We start from the raw sequence: 21,101 nt of genomic DNA, 5'->3' as shown, positions 1-21,101 counted from the left end.
ATTGCTCTTTTAACACATTTTATCTGTAGATTTTGATAAAATGGAAAATAGAGAAGATACTAGTTCAGAGGTCCAAAACTTTGTGTGTATTAATATAAAGTAAAACAAAACCTCCAAGAGAGTAAGTGGAGGATTTCCATAGAATAAACACAAAATATTAGGAATTATCTAAAATGTCACAATTTTTCCAAGAGTACCTAAATGTTCATAGCTCCTGCTTGTTGCATGGACTTTGGGAGAAAAACAGATTGTATTTAGCATTTGTGCAGTTCTTTCCGCAGAAGTACTGTTAACTAAAAAATTCCTAAAAGTTCCCCATATGAAAATATAATCCCAAGTGCTCACTTCTTGGAAGATTGTGTCAGACATCAAATAATTTTGAAAAATGGTTATCGAAGATGTTGATACAAATACCCATTCATTATTATTTTCCAGGAAGTTTTTCTCCCAAGAATTTCTAACTTGCTTATGTCTGTCCAGCTTAAACAGAGAGTTTTTGGTTTCTTCTCTTCTAAATTAGCTTAACTGCTGTAGTAAAATAATATGTAAATCATAGCCATAGATGAATCACAAAGTCTTTGTTATGAATCTGAAAAATAATTCATGGCTTGTGTCCTCATTATAACGGATACTTTATACATAACACAATAGAGGCATCAAGTTTAGTGCCAACAACACAAGAAGAATCTGTTTGTTTGCCTTCTGGGAATCAGCCGTAAATCACAGAGCCAAAATTTCTGACCTAGCATGTTAAGGAAGTGCTAAAAACATGAAAGAGAATGAAATCACACAATCCTGGAGCGAATCTGTTATTTTTTAAGGTTGGCAGGATAATCATTGTTTGATAAAATAGAATATGGGATTACTACATTAGGAAATTGCTGTCTCTCAAATTTGTTTTTCGGATTCTAGTATGACAAGTCTAAAATACAATATACATGTGCTGTCTTGGCATGTGATTTGAAAACCTTGTTAATAAGGATTTGTACGTATCAGTAGAATCAGTAAAGCTGTACAAATCATGGGACTCAAGTATCAGAGCACTTTAAAAATAACAATCATGTTGGATGTTACAGAACAGTCTACAATGGAGACATTGACCTGACAAAGTCTTGCTGGGTAAGCCAAAAAGCTCCTCCAGAAAAGCCTTCCAGCAGCTTTATATTGCCAGTGGAATCTGTCTGTTAAGTATTGGTTTGAGTGGCTAGAATGTTATAGTAGTGATAGGGGAGCCATGAGCATGGTGTAGTGTTAGACAATGCTTGATTAAAGGCTGTTGCAAAAACCAGATGCATAACTGAGTGACACTTTAAAAAAAAAATCCTCTTTTATTTTCTTTTGCTCTATTTCTCTGTTCCTGTGGACTTTGCTGCTCTGTCCCAATAGTTATGTGTATTTTCTTTAGAGAAGTGAAGAACTATGGGCAACTGATCTCCTTAAATAAACTAGTAGTTAGCTGTCATGAGTAGTACTACAGTTGTGCTGGACGAACAAGAAAAAAAAAAAAAAAGACTCTTCTACAGTGCAGTTTCATACTCCAGTTTCACTCTGCTGTCTGGTTTAAGAGTTTAGAGCTGCATGAATAAGGGATTGTTGTTGCTATTCACCTAGTATGGGAGTTCACAAAAAATTTTAAAATTGTCATCAAAATTAACACATTTTGAGCAGATTTTTTGGAGTATTAAGTGATGGCTTTTCAAATTATTTGATTTGTCTATAAACTGTGAAGTAAATGTGATGCAATGTAAAAATAACAATGAAGATCTAGTTTCTGGATTTTTAATTTCTGTGGTTTCTTTTGAGCAAGGAACTAAGCTATACATCTGAGCAGGAAAAGGGTCCAAATCCTATAACAGCAAAAGGGATTTAAAAAAAAAAAAAAGCAGCCCCAGGAAGTGGTTAGGCAAATGCAAGCTGAGACTACAGCTTATTTGGGACAATTGATGTGTTTTTTACTGTTGCCCTCATCTGGCACTTTTTGTGTCACCCATCTGTTGTGTCTGACTAGGAAACTAGATTACTGTCTCCGGAGGCATTGACTACTCTTCCCACAGCTTTGATCAGTGATCAGTCTAAAAGCCCCCTAGCTTTGTTTTTTTCCCAGTGTGACACTGTATGCAAATACATGATAATTGCAATTGTGTATGGAAAACACCATCCAGAGTTTGTTGCTGTCCAGATGTGTTTATAATAGTTCCAGTGAAAATGTAGGTGTAAAACTGCAGATGTTTGTTGAGTCCAGGATATAACAAGAATATGTGTGGACTTGATATGTGCCTTTAGAAATAAATGAAGACAAAACCCACGACATGCTGAAAATAGACCCAATTAAAGTTACCAGTTTTTGAGAGTGTATTTTAAAGTAGACCACTGGAGTCAATAGTATCTACTTGAGAAGATAAAATGGGACTTTGAGTAATGCTTCTTGTTGCAGTATCTTTGTCCAGAGGAATGGCCAAATGAGGCCATTCCTCATATGTTTAATCTCATTAATATCTCAGCCTTACACAATTTCTTGTGTTATTCTGTGAAAGAAAATCACAAATTGCTCAGGAGATGCAGAGGCTCTATAAATTGTCCTCCCATTGCCTAGCAGAAGACATTGCTGCTCAAAATGTGTGTGGAAAACTTACTTACAACTCTAGTCAAGCTTTACTTTTTCATTGAGGCTGAAATTTCTGTGAAGGATTTCCTAGCGAAAGTTCAACTATACAGTTAGTTAATTCATAGTACCTGTGTAGCAAGCGCAATTTTAGCTCTTTGCTGTTATTTGCTAGCACTATACCTGTTTGTGTTACATTGATTTGGCAATCTTCCTTGCAACTGCTTCTGTGGTGCTGCTTTCTGTGTTTCTTCTGGGCCATCAGCCACTGGCTTGTTTCCTCACAAGTGTGAGGGTGCCTCTCTGTGGTCTTTTCAGTTTTGGTGACTGAACCCTTTACTGACACAGACCCTTCACTGTAAGGGCTTGGTGGCCAGATTAGTTCCCCAAACCAGTATGAATAGTGGTATGCAGCTAACTGAGTAGCTGGGGGAAGTACTGAAGCCAGTGCAGGATTGGCTGTCTGCACTGATGCATGTAGAAAATTACAGAAATATAGTAAAAGGGAATACTCAGGAAAGCAGACATGTCAGTAATGAAACACTGAATGTGCTCAACCCGTCTGAAACAAGTGGTTGCAGAAGGCTTCATCATCAGAGATGATGTCTGCTCTAGGGTAAGGCCTCTGCCTTTGGGAGGAGGGCAGAGGTTGTGGGGGTGTGCAGAAATGCAGTACCTGTGGAAAATACCATTTGGTTATCTTGGGGTTTTTATAACCCCACAGTAGAAGGCATTAGAGATTTTTGTAATTCGTTGCTACTTTCAAAGGGTACTAGGATGTTTTCCAGTTCTGAAGTACAATGAGCCAAAGTGAGGCAGTCCCCCTTGTTGCATAGTGTGTCTGTCTGAGTCAAGTGAAGTACAGAAGTGCAGGAGAGTTGTTCTGTAGGGTCTTCGTTGAAATACGTTAACAGGGTGAATTGCTCTTGTTCATGATATATTGTATTTTTCTGCATTTTCTTTAGCAAAATAATCAAGACTAGAAAACACTATACCATGATGACTTAGTAAATTTGATATCTGAATGGGAAGTTTTAAAGAAAATTATGTTACAGGTCAAAATTGAGAAAGTATTTACACAAAGTTAAATAGTGCAGATAAGAACGTGATGGCTAAGATGGAAAGAAAGTTTTAGCATAAACATAAATCTGAATGTATGAGCATCCTTATTTCTGTCATATGCTGCAGAGGTTAAAGAACTGACAGCTTGCCTACACTTGAAATTCTATTTAAACTAAGATAGATTGCAATTTAAATGCGTTATTTGTACCTAAGTAACAGTCAACCATGGACATTTCTAGTCCCAAAATATAAGTGTTATATGCCTATGTGTTTTAATCTCCTTCAAAGATAAACTGTAAAAGGCTTCAGCCTGCAATTAAAGAGGGATGTCTGGTGTAATACACCACTCAAAAGATACAGCTTTGATATTTAGGGGTAGGTAGATTACAAATACTTGGAGAGCAACTGAAGGTAAAGTGGTGCAAATTATCAGTAGCTGCAGGAGTGAAACCACAAATAATGATGGAGGCTCCTTGTGACCATCTGCTTAAACTTACATTTTCTGTGTCCATAGTCTGAGAGTCCTCCACTTGTGTATTTTGGAACTGGGAACAATCAGAGTCTCTAGAAAAATACTTACGACAAGGGTGCATTGGGTGTGCTGCACTGTCCAGTTCACCTGCTCTCTCACAAGTCTGCTTCCCCTGTTCTCTGCAGTACTGTGGGCTGTGATACCTCTGAGATCTCTTGTGGTAGCCCAGCTAGCTGCTTTCCAGGCAAAAGCCAGATGCTGATCAGTTAAAGTTAATCTCAAGGTAGTAGGCATATAAAATAATCATATTTGATATTCATCACATCCCTATAAAACTTGGGATAAAAGAAAGAATTTTTGGTTTTCAGTTAGTTGCCAAAAGGCATGATTTATAGCTACATACAATAATGTTTATATATATATCCTTGAAACCATCTACAGAATTGTCGTCATCTATAACAAATTATTTAATTAATATTTAATAAGGAAATAGACATTACATTACATTAGTATGTGTGTCTGTGTCTGGGGAAGAAGGAATTATCAGCATGTGGCAAAAGACCTGTGAAATACCTTGGCAGAGATAACAGCAGAAGAACTACCTCAGGCATGCAATGAATAGAAACGATGTGACAGCAGTGGATTAATTTTATAATTTAATTATCAGTTGAATTAAGCATCAATAAAATTTGTGTCCCCCAGAAGTTAGGGCAGGCACAAAATTAAGTACAGTTTGTCCAAACTTTATGACATAAACTTATCTTTCTATCCTCTGATTTTTGCTAGAAATCACATGAAATGAACATAAACAAATTGAAATATGAGTGTGTTGAAAAAAACACTTGCTGTTATTAGTGTAGCCTTACATTAATTCATTGATGTATTTTTCATCCTTGTTTAGCTTACAGACCTGCAAAGTGACTGGATACTAAGGTGACTTGTGCTTCTTGACTGTACCAATAGAAGGATTTGTTAGCACTAACTTTGAAACGAGAGCTTCTGAATTCTTTTCCTATTGCCATCCTGCCATTTCCTCCACAAACCTAGGAGATGGCCAAAGTGTGTTCCAAGGAACTAATGCCTCCACATCATCACATTTGTGTGGTAGTCCTATGGCGGCCACTGCAAGCAAAGGTAGCTCTAGTTTTAAATGCAAGGGTAGCCCTATTTTTTCTAGTGTTTGCTGTCCCACTGGTCCAAGAGCAAGGAAGCCTTGACGAAGTAGCTCTCTAGCTACACTGTGAAGATGTGTCTTTCTTCTCACGTAAATTGTATTAAGGCCTTTGGTCCCCACAACATCCTTCTCTCTAAATTTGAGAGATATGGATTTGATGGGTGAACTGTTCAATGGATGAGGAATTGGCTGGATGGTCACGTCCAGTGGTCAATATCTTGGCCAGCATTGGTGACAAGAATTGTCCTCCAGAGGTCTGTAGTGGCACCAGTACTGTTTAATGTCTTCATGAGTGACATGGGCAGTGGGATTGAGTGCTCCTTCAGCAAGTTTGCAGATGACACCAAGCTGAGTGGTGCAGTGACACACTTGAAGGAAAGGGTGCCATCCAGAGGGACCTGGGCAAGCTTGAGGAGTAGGGTTGTGGGAATCTCATGATGTTTAACAAGGCCAAGAGCAAGGCCCTACACCTGGGTTGGGGCAACCCCCAGTATCAAAACAGGCTGGGTGATGAGCAGATCAAGAGCAGCCCTGCCAAAAACGACTTGGGGGTGCTGGTAGATGAGAGGCTGGACAAGAGCCAGCCATGGGCACTCACAGCCCAGAAAAAATTCTGTCCTGGGCTGCATCCAAAGCAGCGTAGCCAGCAGGGCAAGGGAGGGCATTCTGCCTATCTGCTCTGTCTCTTGAGACCCCACCTGGAGTGCTGCATCCAGCTCTGGGGGTCACCAGGGCAGAGGCACACCACAAAGATGATCAGTGGGCTGGAGCACCTCTCCTGTGAGGAAAGGCTGAGAGAGTTGTTTTTATTCAGCCTGGAGGAAAGAAGGCTCTGGAGAGACCTTCAGCAGCCTTCCATACCTGAAAGGTGCCTGTAGGAAAGATGGGGACTGATGTTTTATCATGGCCTGTTGTGATGGGAAAAAGGGCAATGGTTTTGAAACTGAAGGAGGTCGATCTATAAAAGATGTAAAGAAGAAATCTTTTAGAATGAGGCGGGTAAAATACTGGCACAGGTTGCCAGAGAGGTGGTTGTTTCTTCATCCCTGGAAGCACTCAAGGTCAGGTTGGACAGGACTCTGAGCCCAGGTTTACTTCAAGATGGCCCTGCTTATTGCAGGGATGTTGCGCTAGATGACTTTTAAAGGTTGCTTCCAAACCAAACTATTCTATGATTTTATGATTCTGGTCTATGATGTACATGGGAAAAACAGGTGTGATACCATGGGAAAACTCTTCTGCCTGATTTTATCCACAGGTAGGCAGTGGCCACATAGAAGAGGTTTTCTACCATGCTGACCAATACATCTCTCTGGTTTCCTGGTCCTGCCCTTTCTGTCTTTCATTTCTACAGCATCTCTTGTACCATAAAGGAATTGTTACTTGGACAGGATTGGAGAGTAGTGTCTGGGTTTGCTTATAATACCTTCCTGTTTAATTGTGCTCTCAGGTTGAAAATGTTGGACATTGCTGATGTGCTAAGAGTGGTCTGGATGTTAATGTGTTTCTCAGAAACTTTTCATTCTGTAGCATTTCCAGAGGTATTAAATTTTACCATATCAGAGCTTTCTAAGTGTGCAATTATTATCATGTTAGATTGCAGGAATCCAAAAAGAGGTGGTCAAAAAATGCTTTCCATGAAAAATAGGTTTACAAAGAATAGAAATCTCTGTGTTTAAGGAAGCAATGGAATTTGTCTTCTGTTTGCTTTGCCTTCCTGTGGTACCAAAGGTGCTCCTTCACAAGAGACAAAGAAATAGAAGTGAATACTGATGGTGCAGTGGGCATTCTTCAAGGACAAAATGTTTTAATATGAAAGTGGCAGCTCTGTGTTTTAAATCTAGCAAAGCAGGACTTAAATTCTAGTGGGACTGCTACATCTTTGCCTCTCCTAGGAAGCCTCAGATTGTAGGAGCTGATCTGATCTGAGCATATCTGATCAGATATTCCAACAGGAATAGGAGATTCAAACATTTCCTGACATTTCCACTGAAGTGGTAAAAAGCCCTCCAAACCACACAACCCCCCCCCATCATATTCCAATTTTTTACTACTATTTTTAACCATTATTGTCAGAATAGCTGGGAAAAAAAGAAGCTTTTCAGAATTTACTTCTGTACTTTCCAAATCTTCACCATTTACGCTTGCTGAAAATGGGGGTGGGGGAGTAGGTGGGTGCTGGGAATATGAAAAAAATCTCCTTGCTTCAGTTTCCTCATATTTACATTCAATAGCCATAAAATCACTCCAGTATTGCTTATAGATTAAAAAAATACATTAAAAATAGAACTAATTAAGGCTTGGCTTTATGGACAAGCAGTTTAAGTAGTCTACCCAAAGGCAGCCAAGGACTTTGTGGTGAAAGTGAAGTTCCTATCTCATGATAATGTCCTGTCCATCAGAGCTTCCTCACTGCCACTGACAGAAGTTTATATTCTTGCTCTCACCTTGTGCAAGTACAAATGAGTAGGCAAGGTACAAGGCCATGGAGAGCAGGCATGTGAAAAAAACTTGGTGTGTATTAAACACTTCAGCAAATAACAACTCTCATCCCTAATGTACTGTTTGCAGAAGAAGGCAATGATAGAGCTCATCTCAAAGACGGGAAGCTCTTTGGAAGCTAGAAGATACATTGGGCTCACTATTTTTAGTTTATTAAAGCTATCTGTTATGTTTCTTCATTGTGTTCAGCTCTCTAGCATCTTCAGAGAGTTATTACTCTGCCCATTGAAAAGAAGGGCAGCATGCTATGACTCTTCTGTCTTCTTTATGCCTATCACAAAGGCTGAAAATTTTGTTTTATGGCAGATGCCTAATGCAAAATGGACATGAAAGGGGACAAGGTAGTGATGAGTATGGTACCTTCCCAAGAAACTCTTTCCTGAACTTCAAAGGTAGAAAAAAATTTTAAGCACTACTTGAGGGGATGTGGGATAGGGGGAAGCCGTGGTCATCTTGAGTGTTCTGAGTTCTTGGTTCTGATTCGAGTCCTTTTCTTTCTTTTAACTATGAACTCCAAAAGCTTAATCATTGCATATAATTACCTTTATAGCTGAATAAAGTTATCATGCCGTACATCTTCTAAGGTGCATTATGTTTTAAGTCAAGATTATTTTCTTCTGCCTGTTTAATGTTGTCTAATTTATACAGCTGTGGAAAAGCAGTTTCAGATAATCATATTTACTTAAGTTTAATTCCACTAACAATGCAAGATTTTTTTCCTCCTCTCATAAAAAAATACATTCAGAGCTCAAACAAGAGGCATTTAAATATGTATCATTTAAACTAGCTGCTCAGCCACAACCAGAAATTTATCTGCACAAATTCTATCACTGAATCATGTCTTCTGTTGTCCTACCCACTCCATTCCACAGACAGCTCATGGTCCAGTCCCTGTATCTTTGAGGTTCTATAATTTTGCCATGTACGGTGGGGTGGAACAAGTGAGACCTCTTCTGGTGCATAGTCAGTCTTGCACTTTGTTCTCGGATTTAATATTCTGGGCAGAAGATTTTTTAGCCCAACCCTGATGTTGAATAAGAACCTTCAATTCCTGAGGGTACAATGAAGAGGAGCTGACTGGTATGCTTATGTTCGAAAGAAACAGTAGTCTTCATCTCTTTGCTCTTCACTTGGACAATTATTCAGCTTTACTGATGAATGTAGACACAATACTAAGAATAAATTATAAATAGAGGAGAAATACATGTGCTTTATGGGGATTAAAAGAAAATGTGAGAACAGCAGATCAGTGAATCCTATCCAAGTAAATTGAATGTGTATTTCCTAACCTGAGTTATGAGAGATTTAAACTTTACTGAAAAGCAGGTGCTTTCGTCCATAATCAGAGTAACACCTGGTCATTACCAGCAAAATGAAAAATCACCATTACTTTATAGGATGTTTCTTTTACACTTCCTAACTCTTCCTTCATGTAATCTTCAAGGCCTACAAAAAAAAAAAAAAAAAAAAAAAAGTGGGAAAAAGGTATTTCTTCTTTGGCTGGAAAGCTGCCATTAAGAACATCTGCATTATCTGGGAAGGCCATTTACTGCCCCAAATGGAAACATGTTTTGCCATACTTGAATTGCCCCCCAAGCAATATTACTTCATGGGTTTTCATGTCTTTGATAGAATTATTTAGAGCACATATTTAATATTCAAATGAGCCGAATTGGCTTGGGTTTGTCTGAGGGTTTTTTTTGCCCGGATGTGTATGTTACCACTCATGCTCTTATAGTACAGCTTCTAACCACTGCCACTGGCCGCTGGCACACCGATACACTGCCAGATTAATTAAATGCTTTCTAGGTTCATTGTATCAGTATATCCAGTCAATTCTTTCCCTCCCACCCTCCCTCAGTCTCTGTTGTCTGAGCGTTGGCCCCACCTCCCCTCATGCCGGTTTCCCTTTCCTCGCAATGCTCTGGGAAAGAAAGCGCAGGTACCCCTCCCTTGCTTTATTTAGATTCGCTCCCTTGTGCCCTGCTCTCGGCCCGGGGAAGCGCATGAGTGAGGCAGGTGGCTCGGCTGCGAGCGCGGCCAGCCCTGCTGCTGCCGGCGGCGGGCGGGAGCGGCGGCTGGCGCTGCATCCCGGTATTCCTGCCGCCTGCCCCTCTCCGCTCCCGGAGCATCCTGCCCCGCGCCGCAGGCCGATCGCCTGCATCCCTCCGGCCGCGTTTGGCATGCACGGACACTGCCGTCCCCGCGCAGGAGGCTGCTGCTCTATGCAGGCGGCTCGGTGGCTGCCGCTGCCCCCCCGCGCCCAGCCTAGCCCAGCCCAGCTCAGCCCAGCCCATCCTAACCCAGCTCATCCTAACCCAGCCCAGCCGAGCCCAGTCTCTGCCCTGCGGCATCGCGGGCGGGACGCGCCGAGCGTGGGATGCCCGCGCCCCGGAGGGCGGCTTCCGCGGTAGGCGCTGTCAGGGCTGCGGCTGATCTCCCGGTGGGATTTGTGGACAGCCATGAGCCAGACCGAGGCTCCCCGGCCACTCAACTGGACCATCCGGAAGCTGTGCCATGCCGCCTTCCTCCCCTCAGTCAGACTCCTTAAGGTACGGTGGGAGCCCGCTTTGCATTCGAGAACCGGTGTCTGCCGCTGAGCACCTGCCTGGAGGGCTGCAGTCGCTGTTGCTGGAAAGTTAATTTAGGAATAGTCCCAACTTTACTATTAATTACCTTGCCTGCTACCTTTAAAATCCCTTGTGAGCACCTGAAGGTGCCAATACTGTGCATCCGTACTTTATTCAGTGTGTTTGTTTGCCCATAAAGGTCTGTGAAAGGGGTAAAAAAGGAAGTAAGGGACGCTGGATATCATCTCTGCTTCTATTTGCCTTGTCTTATCAAGATGTGAACTTCTAGGGATGAGGAAGGTGTCTGTTTCTAAGGCGTGTTCCTTTGTGAGCAGCCCTCCGCTATCTGTTCTTTGGGTTACCTAGCCCCTAGGCAATACCTGAAGATCCAGTACGACTCAGACCAACTTGTAAGTGGAGCAATATGTAGGTGGAGAAAAATTATCTTAGTTTGCTAAAAGCTGTACATGGGAATAGGATCAGTTAAAGACTGGCAGTGCTAACAGCATCAGTGAAACTTTCTGGGTTTCTTTTATTTGTTTAAACTGCTTGTCACACTTTTGAAAGTGCTTTTGGAAATGTTTTTAAATGCGCTTTCCTAGGAAATCATTATTTTCTGTTTGAAAAAATTATTTGGGGTTATATACTGTGGAGGGCTCTTATTCTCAGCATGCCAAGTACCATTACTAACGTGTGCCCCACTGAAGCTGTTTTAGAGGCATTTGCAGCTGGAAAACAAAATACCTTGAATCAACTTTTTGATGAAAAATAGGTTACATTAAACTGAAAAAAATAGGTTACATTAGCCTGAAAAGTCGTCTTTGTTCTTGGTACATCTTAATTCGATTGTACAATGAAATTTTAAACAATACACTAATTTCCCTGTAGGCTTTGTTTTATAAAATTGTTTATTCATTGCAGTATTTATCTCATTTTATCATAGAGTTTGATAGTTTGGCTTTGGAATTAGTCTGCAGCAAGGTAAAGCATGGCTAGTGTGACGGTGTATTAGATGGTAATGTTTGATAGAACCATTTGATTTTGTGTGAGTAGCTTGGAAATTAGGTCAGTTCTTACTACTGCAACATGCTTGAGCAGTAGTGTAGCATATGACATTGCACTTAGCAGACATATGTTGTATGTGTAGTTATTGTATATACGATTCACGAATGACCATACTGCGTATCCTAGGAGGTATTTTTCAAATCCTCACAGGAAGGGGCTACAGTTGAAAAATATTGCTGTTTCCAAACCAGATGTATGGCTGCTGGGGGGTACATTGTGAGCATCTCCAAAGAACAAAAGAAAGTTATATTTTGATTTTTCAGAAATCTAAGTTTTATCTAATGCAGAACGAAACAGAAGGCAGTGTTGATTTTTTCGTAAAGGCTTCCCCCCCCAGCCCCAGAAGCACTCATGAGAATGGGCAAACTCTACTAGTCCTATGCTTTTAGGAGAACATAATTTTGCTGAGGTGTGAGAACTCGGATGTGGGGAGTTTTACTGTCATTCTCAATACCAGTGGGTCAGAGGTGAGGGGGCATAGATTGCAGTATTTCTTTTCTGGCAGATGAATGTTGCCCCATGTGGATGGTTTCTCATCGTTACATATTAAGGATGAACATTGTGATTAATTATTAAGAGAGCTGACTAAAAATGATTTTCTGAAGCTACAGATATAACCTGTTAGGGAAAGATAGTGACTGGACCCTGCAGAGTTAAAAAGAGCAGGGAAAATAACCAGAGATAAGCAAGCTCTGCACAGAGGGTGTGCGAGGTGTGGGAAAGACCACAGCAAAGAAGGTGGGACTCTGGCTCCTCTCTCAGCTCACAAGCAGTGCTCGTTGATTGGAGAGGGAAATGCATACATCAGCATCTTTAAGGCTCCCCAAAAAAAGCTTAAAATTTGGCTTCTTGTCTTTGTCTTTTGTTATTTAATGTGTTTAAAGCAAGTGACTGACATAAGAACAGGGGCCCATGGTCTGAATTCCATCAGCCAACCTGAGGAAATTCTCCTGTCATCAAGGAAAGAGTGTAATAACAGCAGCATTAAATTACCAGAAGAGTTGTATAAATATTTTCCTATATACAAAGTATTTTTTTATACTTCATGTTTTCCTTCACAAAATAAAGAAGAAACTTTTTCTAAATGAAAGGTGCTCCTCTAAATCCGAAAACATTGGAAAGGCAAGTGCAATAATCTAAGTTCATTTTTTTTAATTGCCCAGTTTCCAATTGGATTAAGTGGTCTTAAGGGCTAATGCAATATTGTTTCTAAGTAGACGTTCACTAGACCGTTTTCTATACAGCTTTTCTCTGTAGACAATGCTCTCAATAACAAACTTTGGAAAGCCTGATATGCTATGGCACATTTTTATTATTATATGCTTTGTCTGTCATTGTCAAACTCTTTTTCAATATACATTGTAAATTTAATTAGAGTAAGAAAATATAAAACACTATTACGTCTTTTTCATTTCTATACTTTATTTTACTCTACCAGAACAAAAGAACTAAATGACCATTAAGTTCCAGGATAAGCTTTTTCCTGAAATTGTGAGAATGAGAGATAGCAGAGATTTCCTCTTTTGCACACACACAAATTCACTGTGACATTACCTGGACATTTCTAATAAAGGACATGAACTTTTCAAGTACTTCCATGATTTTTCAGTAAGAATTTTAAAGTTCTTACCCTGTGGATACAATTTTAAATGTAGCATCAGTGCTTTTACAGTGATGGATCTAAATAAACATTGAAATCTAGGACTGCATGAAGGCAAGGCTCTTTGTTTGGTCTTGAAATTACTGTTTTTTAAATAGGTACCGAAAGGAGTTATTCAGCAGGTAGGTTATGTTCTTGTTCCACCCTGTTGAAATGGATGAGCAGTGCTCAGCTGCATGAACTGAGATTGGATAGAGCTCTGGCCACAGTGGTCTCATTTATTTTAGATAAGCTAGGACCATTTGTAGATGCATCCAGTTTGTGCTTTTCTTCCAGGCATGTGTTCCTGTTTTAACCCACTTCACAAATACCCTCATGTTTAGGTGCAGTTTTATAATCCTATTTTCTCAGTTTTTCATTTTCTGACAGGCACATAGAGTACTAAGAGCTGTATTGGAAGCACAGATTGAAACAATTTATTGGAGAAGATTTTTACCACTTGTGTCATCAGCTCATCCTTCACTGCTCCCATTTTTTTCCTCTAATAGGTTACTTCCTGTAGCACATTCCTTGCTGGTATTTTTTTGTAGTTGTTTCAATATGCTTAGAAGGTGCTAACACACTGCCTAATGCCTTCCTGTCTGAAGTAAGGACTAAGAAGTGCTTTGAGCACATAGGCAGAGAGGGTGGCTTTGTGCAGAACTGTCATTCTCCTGAGATGCTCAGATAAGATTTAAAAAACCCAGACATTTTAGAACAATGTTTTGGTTTCTTAAAAAATGAATGAATGAATGACATCATGCAAAAGACTTCACTCAGAGGGCACTGTGCCCTAGGAGAGGCTGCAGATGTATTTCTGCTTGAAACAGATATATGCCATGCGATCAAGAAATGGGCAATATGCTCAAGAAAAATAATTAAATAAATAAATAGCAGTAGAAGAGGACTGAATAACAAAAGGTCTGTAATGTGCAGTAAGTTTTAACCCCACAGATTTATAGATGTGTATAAAACTGTACGAAACTTTTGAAAAGCAACAAATTACACACCTTTTTTTCTTAATAAGACTAGAAAATTTTTTCATAATGAATCTGGCTTGCATGTAAATAACTAGGCTTGTAAGGCAGGAACTTTGGAAGGACCAGAGGAAAGGAAACAAAGTCAATCACAAGAAACACTGGGGGAAATGTTTTAGCTCTTCTTTCCCAGCATGCAGCTTGGCAAAAATGCCAGCTCAGCTCTACCAAACAAAGAAGAAAATTTACCTGACCTGGGCAGTAGTCTAACCTAGCTCCTGAACTGGTGGAAGATTAGAGAGATCAGATGCTAAATTTCTGACCAATTGAAAAACTAGATCTTCTTTTTATTAATTATTTTTATTTAATTACCCTACCAAGAATGCATAAGGTAACCCAAGGGAAAATTAAAAACTTGAAAAATAGCTCACTGGAGTGAGACACAGTGTCTTTTTAATGTGACAGTACATACATATGAAATTCTGACTGGGCTGATCTATGTGAATAAAAAGGGTGGGCAATACTTCTGCTACAGCGAGTTCGGTTATGTCTGTAAAGAAGGTGTCTACAGGAATAAAGACTGGGAAATACCAGGCAGGCTTCACTAAAGTACATGGTGAAATACCACACTGTTCAATGGCTTACATCAACTAAAATTGTATTGCTATTTGATTACCAAATACAATTTTATTTCAGGATAATTTTTAAAAATCTGTTTTGGCAAATTGAGTGAAGGATATTGCTTCTCCAGAATGTTAGAAGAATGAAGTGTGTCCTTTATTAAACACTAAGTTTTTATACTTCTGAAACCCCTACTGTGAGAAAAAGTGTTTGTAAAGAGAGAAGAAAGTTGTATCTTTTGGAGGTAATTTTATTTCTCAAATGGATTGCAGAAATTAAAAAAAAAAAAGGCTATTGGACTGATAGAATAGTCCTATATTTCAGGAGAGATACTTTTGATAAAGGATTTTTAAAAACACTTGAAAGGTGGATTTGCGTGCCATAGTCGTGAGAGGATAATGTTAGATTGTATCATGGTCTTCAAACACAGAAGCATAAGCTTTTTATGCTATTTTATTTACTATCAATGAGAAAATGAGCAAAAATCTAAACACGAAGGCAGTCAAAATGTTAAGAGTTTTTTTTGCTCTTTGCTCCTCTTTTAATGTCCAGTTGACAGTGAGGTCTTCTAGCTTATGTTTAATAGAAGAGAATTCTGATTATTATTTTAGTTAATTTACAAAATCCACCTTTCAAACTGCAACAAAATGAGAGGACAGGTTTACTAAGTCTTGATTGAAAAATTGAGATTCTTGAAACAGATCCTAATGCATACAGTTACCATTACTGGGGTGGTGTACCAAATGTATTACTGCAGTAATGCACATTACTGGCAACAAAGTTAGAGTGGTAGTTTACCTGTATCTGCACTCGGCTTACTGAGTTAAATAGTCATAATGAACAAGCCAAACCGGCATAGAGAAAGTATCAGTCAATGTAACAATCTTTTTATAAATTCACTAGTAGAAAAACTAGTCACACCTCTGTATATGATGGGATGCTGTGTATGGTGCGAAATACAGATGAGTATTATGCCTGCATGTAAGTTTTATTCAGAAAGAAATTATTTGATAAACTTCTGTGTCTCTGTCAGAAAGAGCATAGTTGTATCTATCACCTTTGTAATACATGTTGCATCTTCTCATACTGATTCATGGGTTTTCTGGGGTGTATTATTTGTCCTTAGAAGCACAACGGCCATATTTCCAGCAAAGAAAAAGATTCAGCTTTCTGTTGTTCTGTTGGGCCATCAGTTTCATCATTTAAGGATGGCAGGAAAGAGACCTGGGGCTAGGGCATTGCTGTGTCTTTGCAGTCTCTCACTTTAATGTAAAAAAATTCATCTTACACCCCAAACTGAGGGAGCAGTGGGTGCTGCAATGTAGCTTCACTATGCCTTTGCACAAGTGTGCTTCCATTACTCTGCTCAGCTGTCAGCTGTGCCTCTAGTGCTTCACATTCTATAACCAAGCAATGGCAGAATGGTGATGGCATTTCACAGCTGAGGTTGAAGAACTGATAACATGCCTTTTGGAGACTGCACATTCTCAAAAGCTGCTTATTTCTTGAAGTCATGCTTCTCATCGGCAATGAGTTGAGCTGATCCCATTAATGTGGCAACTGGGCATGTTCATGTGTAAGGATTTTCTGACAGATTATGCCAGTTCATTTCTTCTGAAAGCAAACAAAATGTGGAAGTTGATAATGATTTTTCCATTTTATATAAAGAACTCTGTGGTTAATTCTTTGGTGCAGTGTACATTTTTTATGTCATCCAGGGTGAATCCGAGCTTGTTAGCTGTTTGCCTTATTGCCTGAATCTTTTCCATGAGTATGACTTGGGTTGATGGCCACTGAATTGGAAGACATGTAGCACCAAATTAGTATCTACAACAAGAAATATATTCCCAATTAAGAAAAAATAGAGTGAGGGATAAAAACAAAAGAGCACAGTGGTGGAAGTCATGTTTCCATGGGAAAACCTACATGTAAGAGGTAGACACATCAGTGCCATTTTGATGGCAGAGGCTGTAATCTACTGATGTCATGTAAAGGGAAAAAATAGTTTTGATTTTCAAGTTGGAAGGCGCTCTGTGAATGCAAAGTTTATTATTTCAAACCAGAGAATTTTAGCAGATAAAACCAAAAGATTTTTCTTTCTGGGTATGTCACACCATGTGAGTGCTTTTTTTTAAAAAAAGTGATAGAAAAGATAATGTTAAATTTTCAGTCTTGATGCAGCAGCTACAGTACAAAAATACCTGGCTGTTTAAAATAAGGAACCTGCAAGTGCTACAGGGTTTTAGCCCTCTTGCAGCTTGATATTATTTTCAGTGTTTTCCCTAAACCCAGCTTTCATTAGTGTCTCTACCTTCATCTTAGTGCAGTGAGGTTTTGCCTTCTTCTGTGCCACATGGCCAACGGGTTACAGCAACAAAGATGAGGTATCAGAGAAGTACTCCAGGATTTTACGTTTTTTCCGCACACAGATGGTTTTGCCTTGATCTCTGCTTCTCATGAGGTTCAGCCTCTTCGGGTGTGGGTACTTAGAAGAGGTTGCAAGTGGCACCATTTTTCATGGGCCTTTAATTGATAATGTATGAAACATTGCATTAAACTTGCTTATCAGAAAGTAAATGCAAGATTCCTAATTTGTGACTGAATAAGAGATGATTTATGGCCATTTCCAGAGAAATAATTAAAAAAAAAAAAAAAGGTAGTATTTTCGATATAGATTAATAGAAGAAAAATTTAAGACTTGTTCTGAACACAGTATTGTTTTAAAATAATTGTAAAATGCTAATAAGTGTAGAAATCATACAATCAAGGGGTTACAGGTACAATGTGTTAGTAGACTCTTGTGCTAAGAGCGTAAGATTTTAATGTTGTTCTGCTATACTGTTCCCGTTTGAGAGGGTGCCATGTGAAAAATTCAGGGCACAAGACCATAAAGTGAAGCTGAGTGGTTTTATTCCACCTGAGTTGCTAACAAGACTATGCTACCGTCTAAAAAGAAATGCCCTTGAGGGTCTCTGGAAATTTATGTCAAAGCTGGTACTAAAGCATGAAATAAAATCACTTCATCAAAAATATCTTTGATCCCTGCAAGTAATATAATGACATGAAACAGTCTGACAAAGTGCTTTTAACAGTGTCAAGGAAGTTACTGAAGAAGATATCAGGATTCTATAATGTAATTAAAACAATCATCAGGCTGACTTTACATTAGTGAGAAGGTGATTGAGTGTAACACTGTTTTTCGTTTACCCTTTTCTTCACCTGTTGCTTGTAAATGTAGACAGGAGAGATAGCAACTTACTGGGCCATCATAATTAAGAATGTAGGGAGGATGAATTGTTTTGTTTCAGAAGGATGCCATTTTTTTAACGTCCTGCTGTATTGCATTGGTGTGGCATGTTGCTGCTGGGTCCGTTGTGATGAAATATCACAGCTATTTTGCAGTGCAGTGGCTGGATGTTCATCTTTGCATATAGCTGAAAAGAGAGACTGAAACAACTGGATAAACTAATTTCAGGGTAAGCTGAGGACCTTTCAGACTGACTTTTCTATGACTGTATGTAGCGTTTTCATAGTGTTCTGAATAGCAGAAGGCATTTTCCAAATACATTCTTACTAAACTTTCATGTTCAGTACTTCAAATTATTAGGTGGTGTCTTATGCAGGAGATGAACGGGTTTGATGAACAGTATTTTTTCTGGTTGCAAGTTGAGTACTATCACATTAAAATTGAGAAGATCTGCACCACCCAGCCATAATACTACAGCTTTTCTCAGTTTTTTCTCTCTACATTTCTGCCCACGTCTCTGCTGGCCCTCTTCCTGAACTGCATTACTCAAAGAAGTTATCAGATATTTGTCTGCTTAGCCCATGCTCAGAGAACGAGTAGGGGTGCCAGGTTATGATGGCAATAATGGTGACAACCAAATTGCTACATGCAATTCAGCTTGACTGCGTCAGCCAAGGAAGAGGTCAGCTCCCTGTGGCTGAGGGATGGATATATCAGGTATCAAGATTGCCCAAAATGCTTGTTAGACAAGCAGAGCAGTATTTAAATGTGTCTCTTTGGGTTTGGATGTGATGGCTTTAATTTTGTACTGTCCTTGATACAGCTGGTTGCAAAGCGATACTTCTTGGGAGCCATGTGCTTTTTTTAATTATTCAGTTCAAATCCAAAATTGTCTTAAGTAAGAATATGGTGGCAATTTTTTAGAGGTCCTACACTTACTTTCTTCTGTGAGAACAGGATAAATTGAGGTATGCTTTGAAAAGAGACATGCTTATTCTACTCTGCCCCTAGAACTACTTCAACATGTATAATTTCTTACAGGTGTTTTTTTGAAGTTCCTAAAGCTGTAACCCCCTATAGGCAATCTTTTCAGTGACCCTATCTAGGTCATCAGAAATATGTTTCTGAGGCATCTCCCTGGATCTTTCTTGCTGCACTTAAAATCTGTGATTTCTTGTTTTGTGCACTATGAGCAGAGGGGAGAGATGTGGCAGCTTTTTCTGCTGAAAAATTCTTGTGCCGTGTTTGGAAATTGGCTAGTTTAATGATCCATGACATATGGTTCTTTGTTATCTTCCAATAAAGATTATTAAATTATTTATTCCACTGCATCCTCCACAGAAGTTAGACTGAGAGTCCCTTGCTGCTCATCATTTTCTCTCTTCTTCTAGATGTCAGGTATCTTGCTGAAAAGACCAGCATGGATGTGTGAGACTCCTGCTCAATCTTCCATTCTACTCCTAGCTCTATAAACTGGGGAAGGGTTCATAAGGAAACTGCAGGTATCACAGCTTTCCTTCATTTCAGTGTCCTGAAGAGACTGAATAACATTTCTGTTAAATTGCCTACACCATCTTTCTGATTTAACTGACTTTACAAGAACGTGAGTTGACTAACAACTATGTCTTCAGGGAGAGTTTTGGGAGAGCTCAATCCTTTTCTATTTGCACAGCAGAAATGTTCCTATTTCTTCGTGTAGCAATAAAACCAATGCTTTCTAATGGCCACATTAGCAAAGAATTTTTAAAACTCAATGTGGGGGACTATCAGCAGTACAGTACTTATTAAGATGCTGAATTTCAAGCATATGTGCTACCTTTATTACATATAAATGAGGGAATTTAATGTGTATGTGCATTTCTCTGGAATAAAAAGGTGATTTTATGCCTTCTTACCCAATTGGAGGGGATGGGGGGACAGAATAAAAAAATGTTTTCAGAGACATCCTAGTGGGAAATGAAATGTGATCAGCTTATATTATCTTGAGACATGTCGTTATTTAAGAATAATTTAAAGATAAAAATCTGACCTATCAAGACAAAAATATCCTGTGCTGTTCTTTATTAATCTTAACTGTGGGAGCTTTAGCTTATTCAGGATGGGAAGAGTAAATTGCTCAGAGGGCTGATTCCTCTTGCAATCTGATGACTGCTATTACTAACATATAAAATCTAAGGATGAGGTTGTTTTCTTTTTGTTACTTTTATTTCCTAAGTAGTGCAAATTTTCTGTCTTATTTAACATTCAAAAAATGGTTACTAAAACATCCCATGATAAAATGGGTGTCTGTAGAGTTAGAGCAAATGAGAAGAACTACTTTTCACCCAGTATTGTAGTCTGGCACGGATACGACTACAATAGGAAGTCTTTAAGCAAGTACTGAAATGAACAAATAGTTTGCACAAAATCACCTGACAAATGTAGCATCTTGGCACGATGTGTTAGCACAGTTAGTTTCCATTAATTTATTTCCAACTAATCTGAAATCCAGTTGCATCAATGGAGACACACCCATTTTTTGGGTTGTGTGACCCTTATTTGCCAGATAGCAGAGCTCAAAGCTGGAAGGAGAAACTACAATAGTCCAGGATATGTATAAAGCACACTATGTTATTTTAGTTCAAGACTGAGTGTGTTTCAGGTTTTCTCTGCTGCAAATGCATGTGTGGATAACCAATGCTGCAATTTTTGTTCCATATCAAATATCATGTACACTCTTCTAAAAATAAATGAGGAGAGCAAACAGCTGAAGCAAACTACTTAATTTTATCAACTAAATATGAGTATCTGCAAAGAAGTGTGTGGAACATTTATTAATTAAATTGATTAGAAGCATAACATAGAAAAAATGGCTTTTTTATTTTCTTTGGGCAAAAAGTATAACCATGGCAATTCTAGCCCTTGGTTACAGGTAATCAGAAAATGAGATTTTATCATAGTAAAACCACATTAATGGTGGAATGTTGGCTCCTGTTGTTTTGGAAATGCATAGTGGAGTATTCTACTTTAGCTTGTTTTGTGGAATACAATTTATTCAGTATCAATGGGATCACTTTATGTGACATTGCTTCAAGCATTGATAACTACATTCTTTGTGACAGTCATCCCAAGCCTAATTCTACTCTTAGCACATGGTAGTAAATGCTCATTTGAAAGTCAGAGGTCATTTC

General features: G+C 39.0%; 1 protein-coding gene across 9 annotated transcripts in view; it reads left to right on the top strand.

Annotated features, from left to right (window-relative positions):
• Positions 1–21,101, top strand: part of TRPM3 (transient receptor potential cation channel subfamily M member 3) — a 404,943-nt gene that overhangs the window by 122,856 nt on the left and 260,986 nt on the right. For 5 of the 9 annotated variants that reach the window (XM_032097562.1, XM_032097558.1, XM_032097561.1 and 2 more), the window contains exon 1: positions 10,177–10,364. The exons of the other annotated variants lie outside the window; for them this stretch is intronic. In XM_032097562.1, coding sequence (XP_031953453.1) covers positions 10,275–10,364 — 90 coding nt within the window. In that variant the 5' untranslated portion in view covers positions 10,177–10,274. Of the gene's footprint in view, positions 1–10,176; positions 10,365–21,101 lie in introns of those variants that run through there. 9 annotated transcript variants of the gene reach the window in all.

The sequence above is a fragment of the Corvus moneduloides genome, chromosome Z (assembly GCF_009650955.1).
Source record: "Corvus moneduloides isolate bCorMon1 chromosome Z, bCorMon1.pri, whole genome shotgun sequence".
Lineage (NCBI taxonomy): Eukaryota > Metazoa > Chordata > Aves > Passeriformes > Corvidae > Corvus > Corvus moneduloides.
This window is presented reverse-complemented; position numbering and strand designations above follow the sequence as displayed.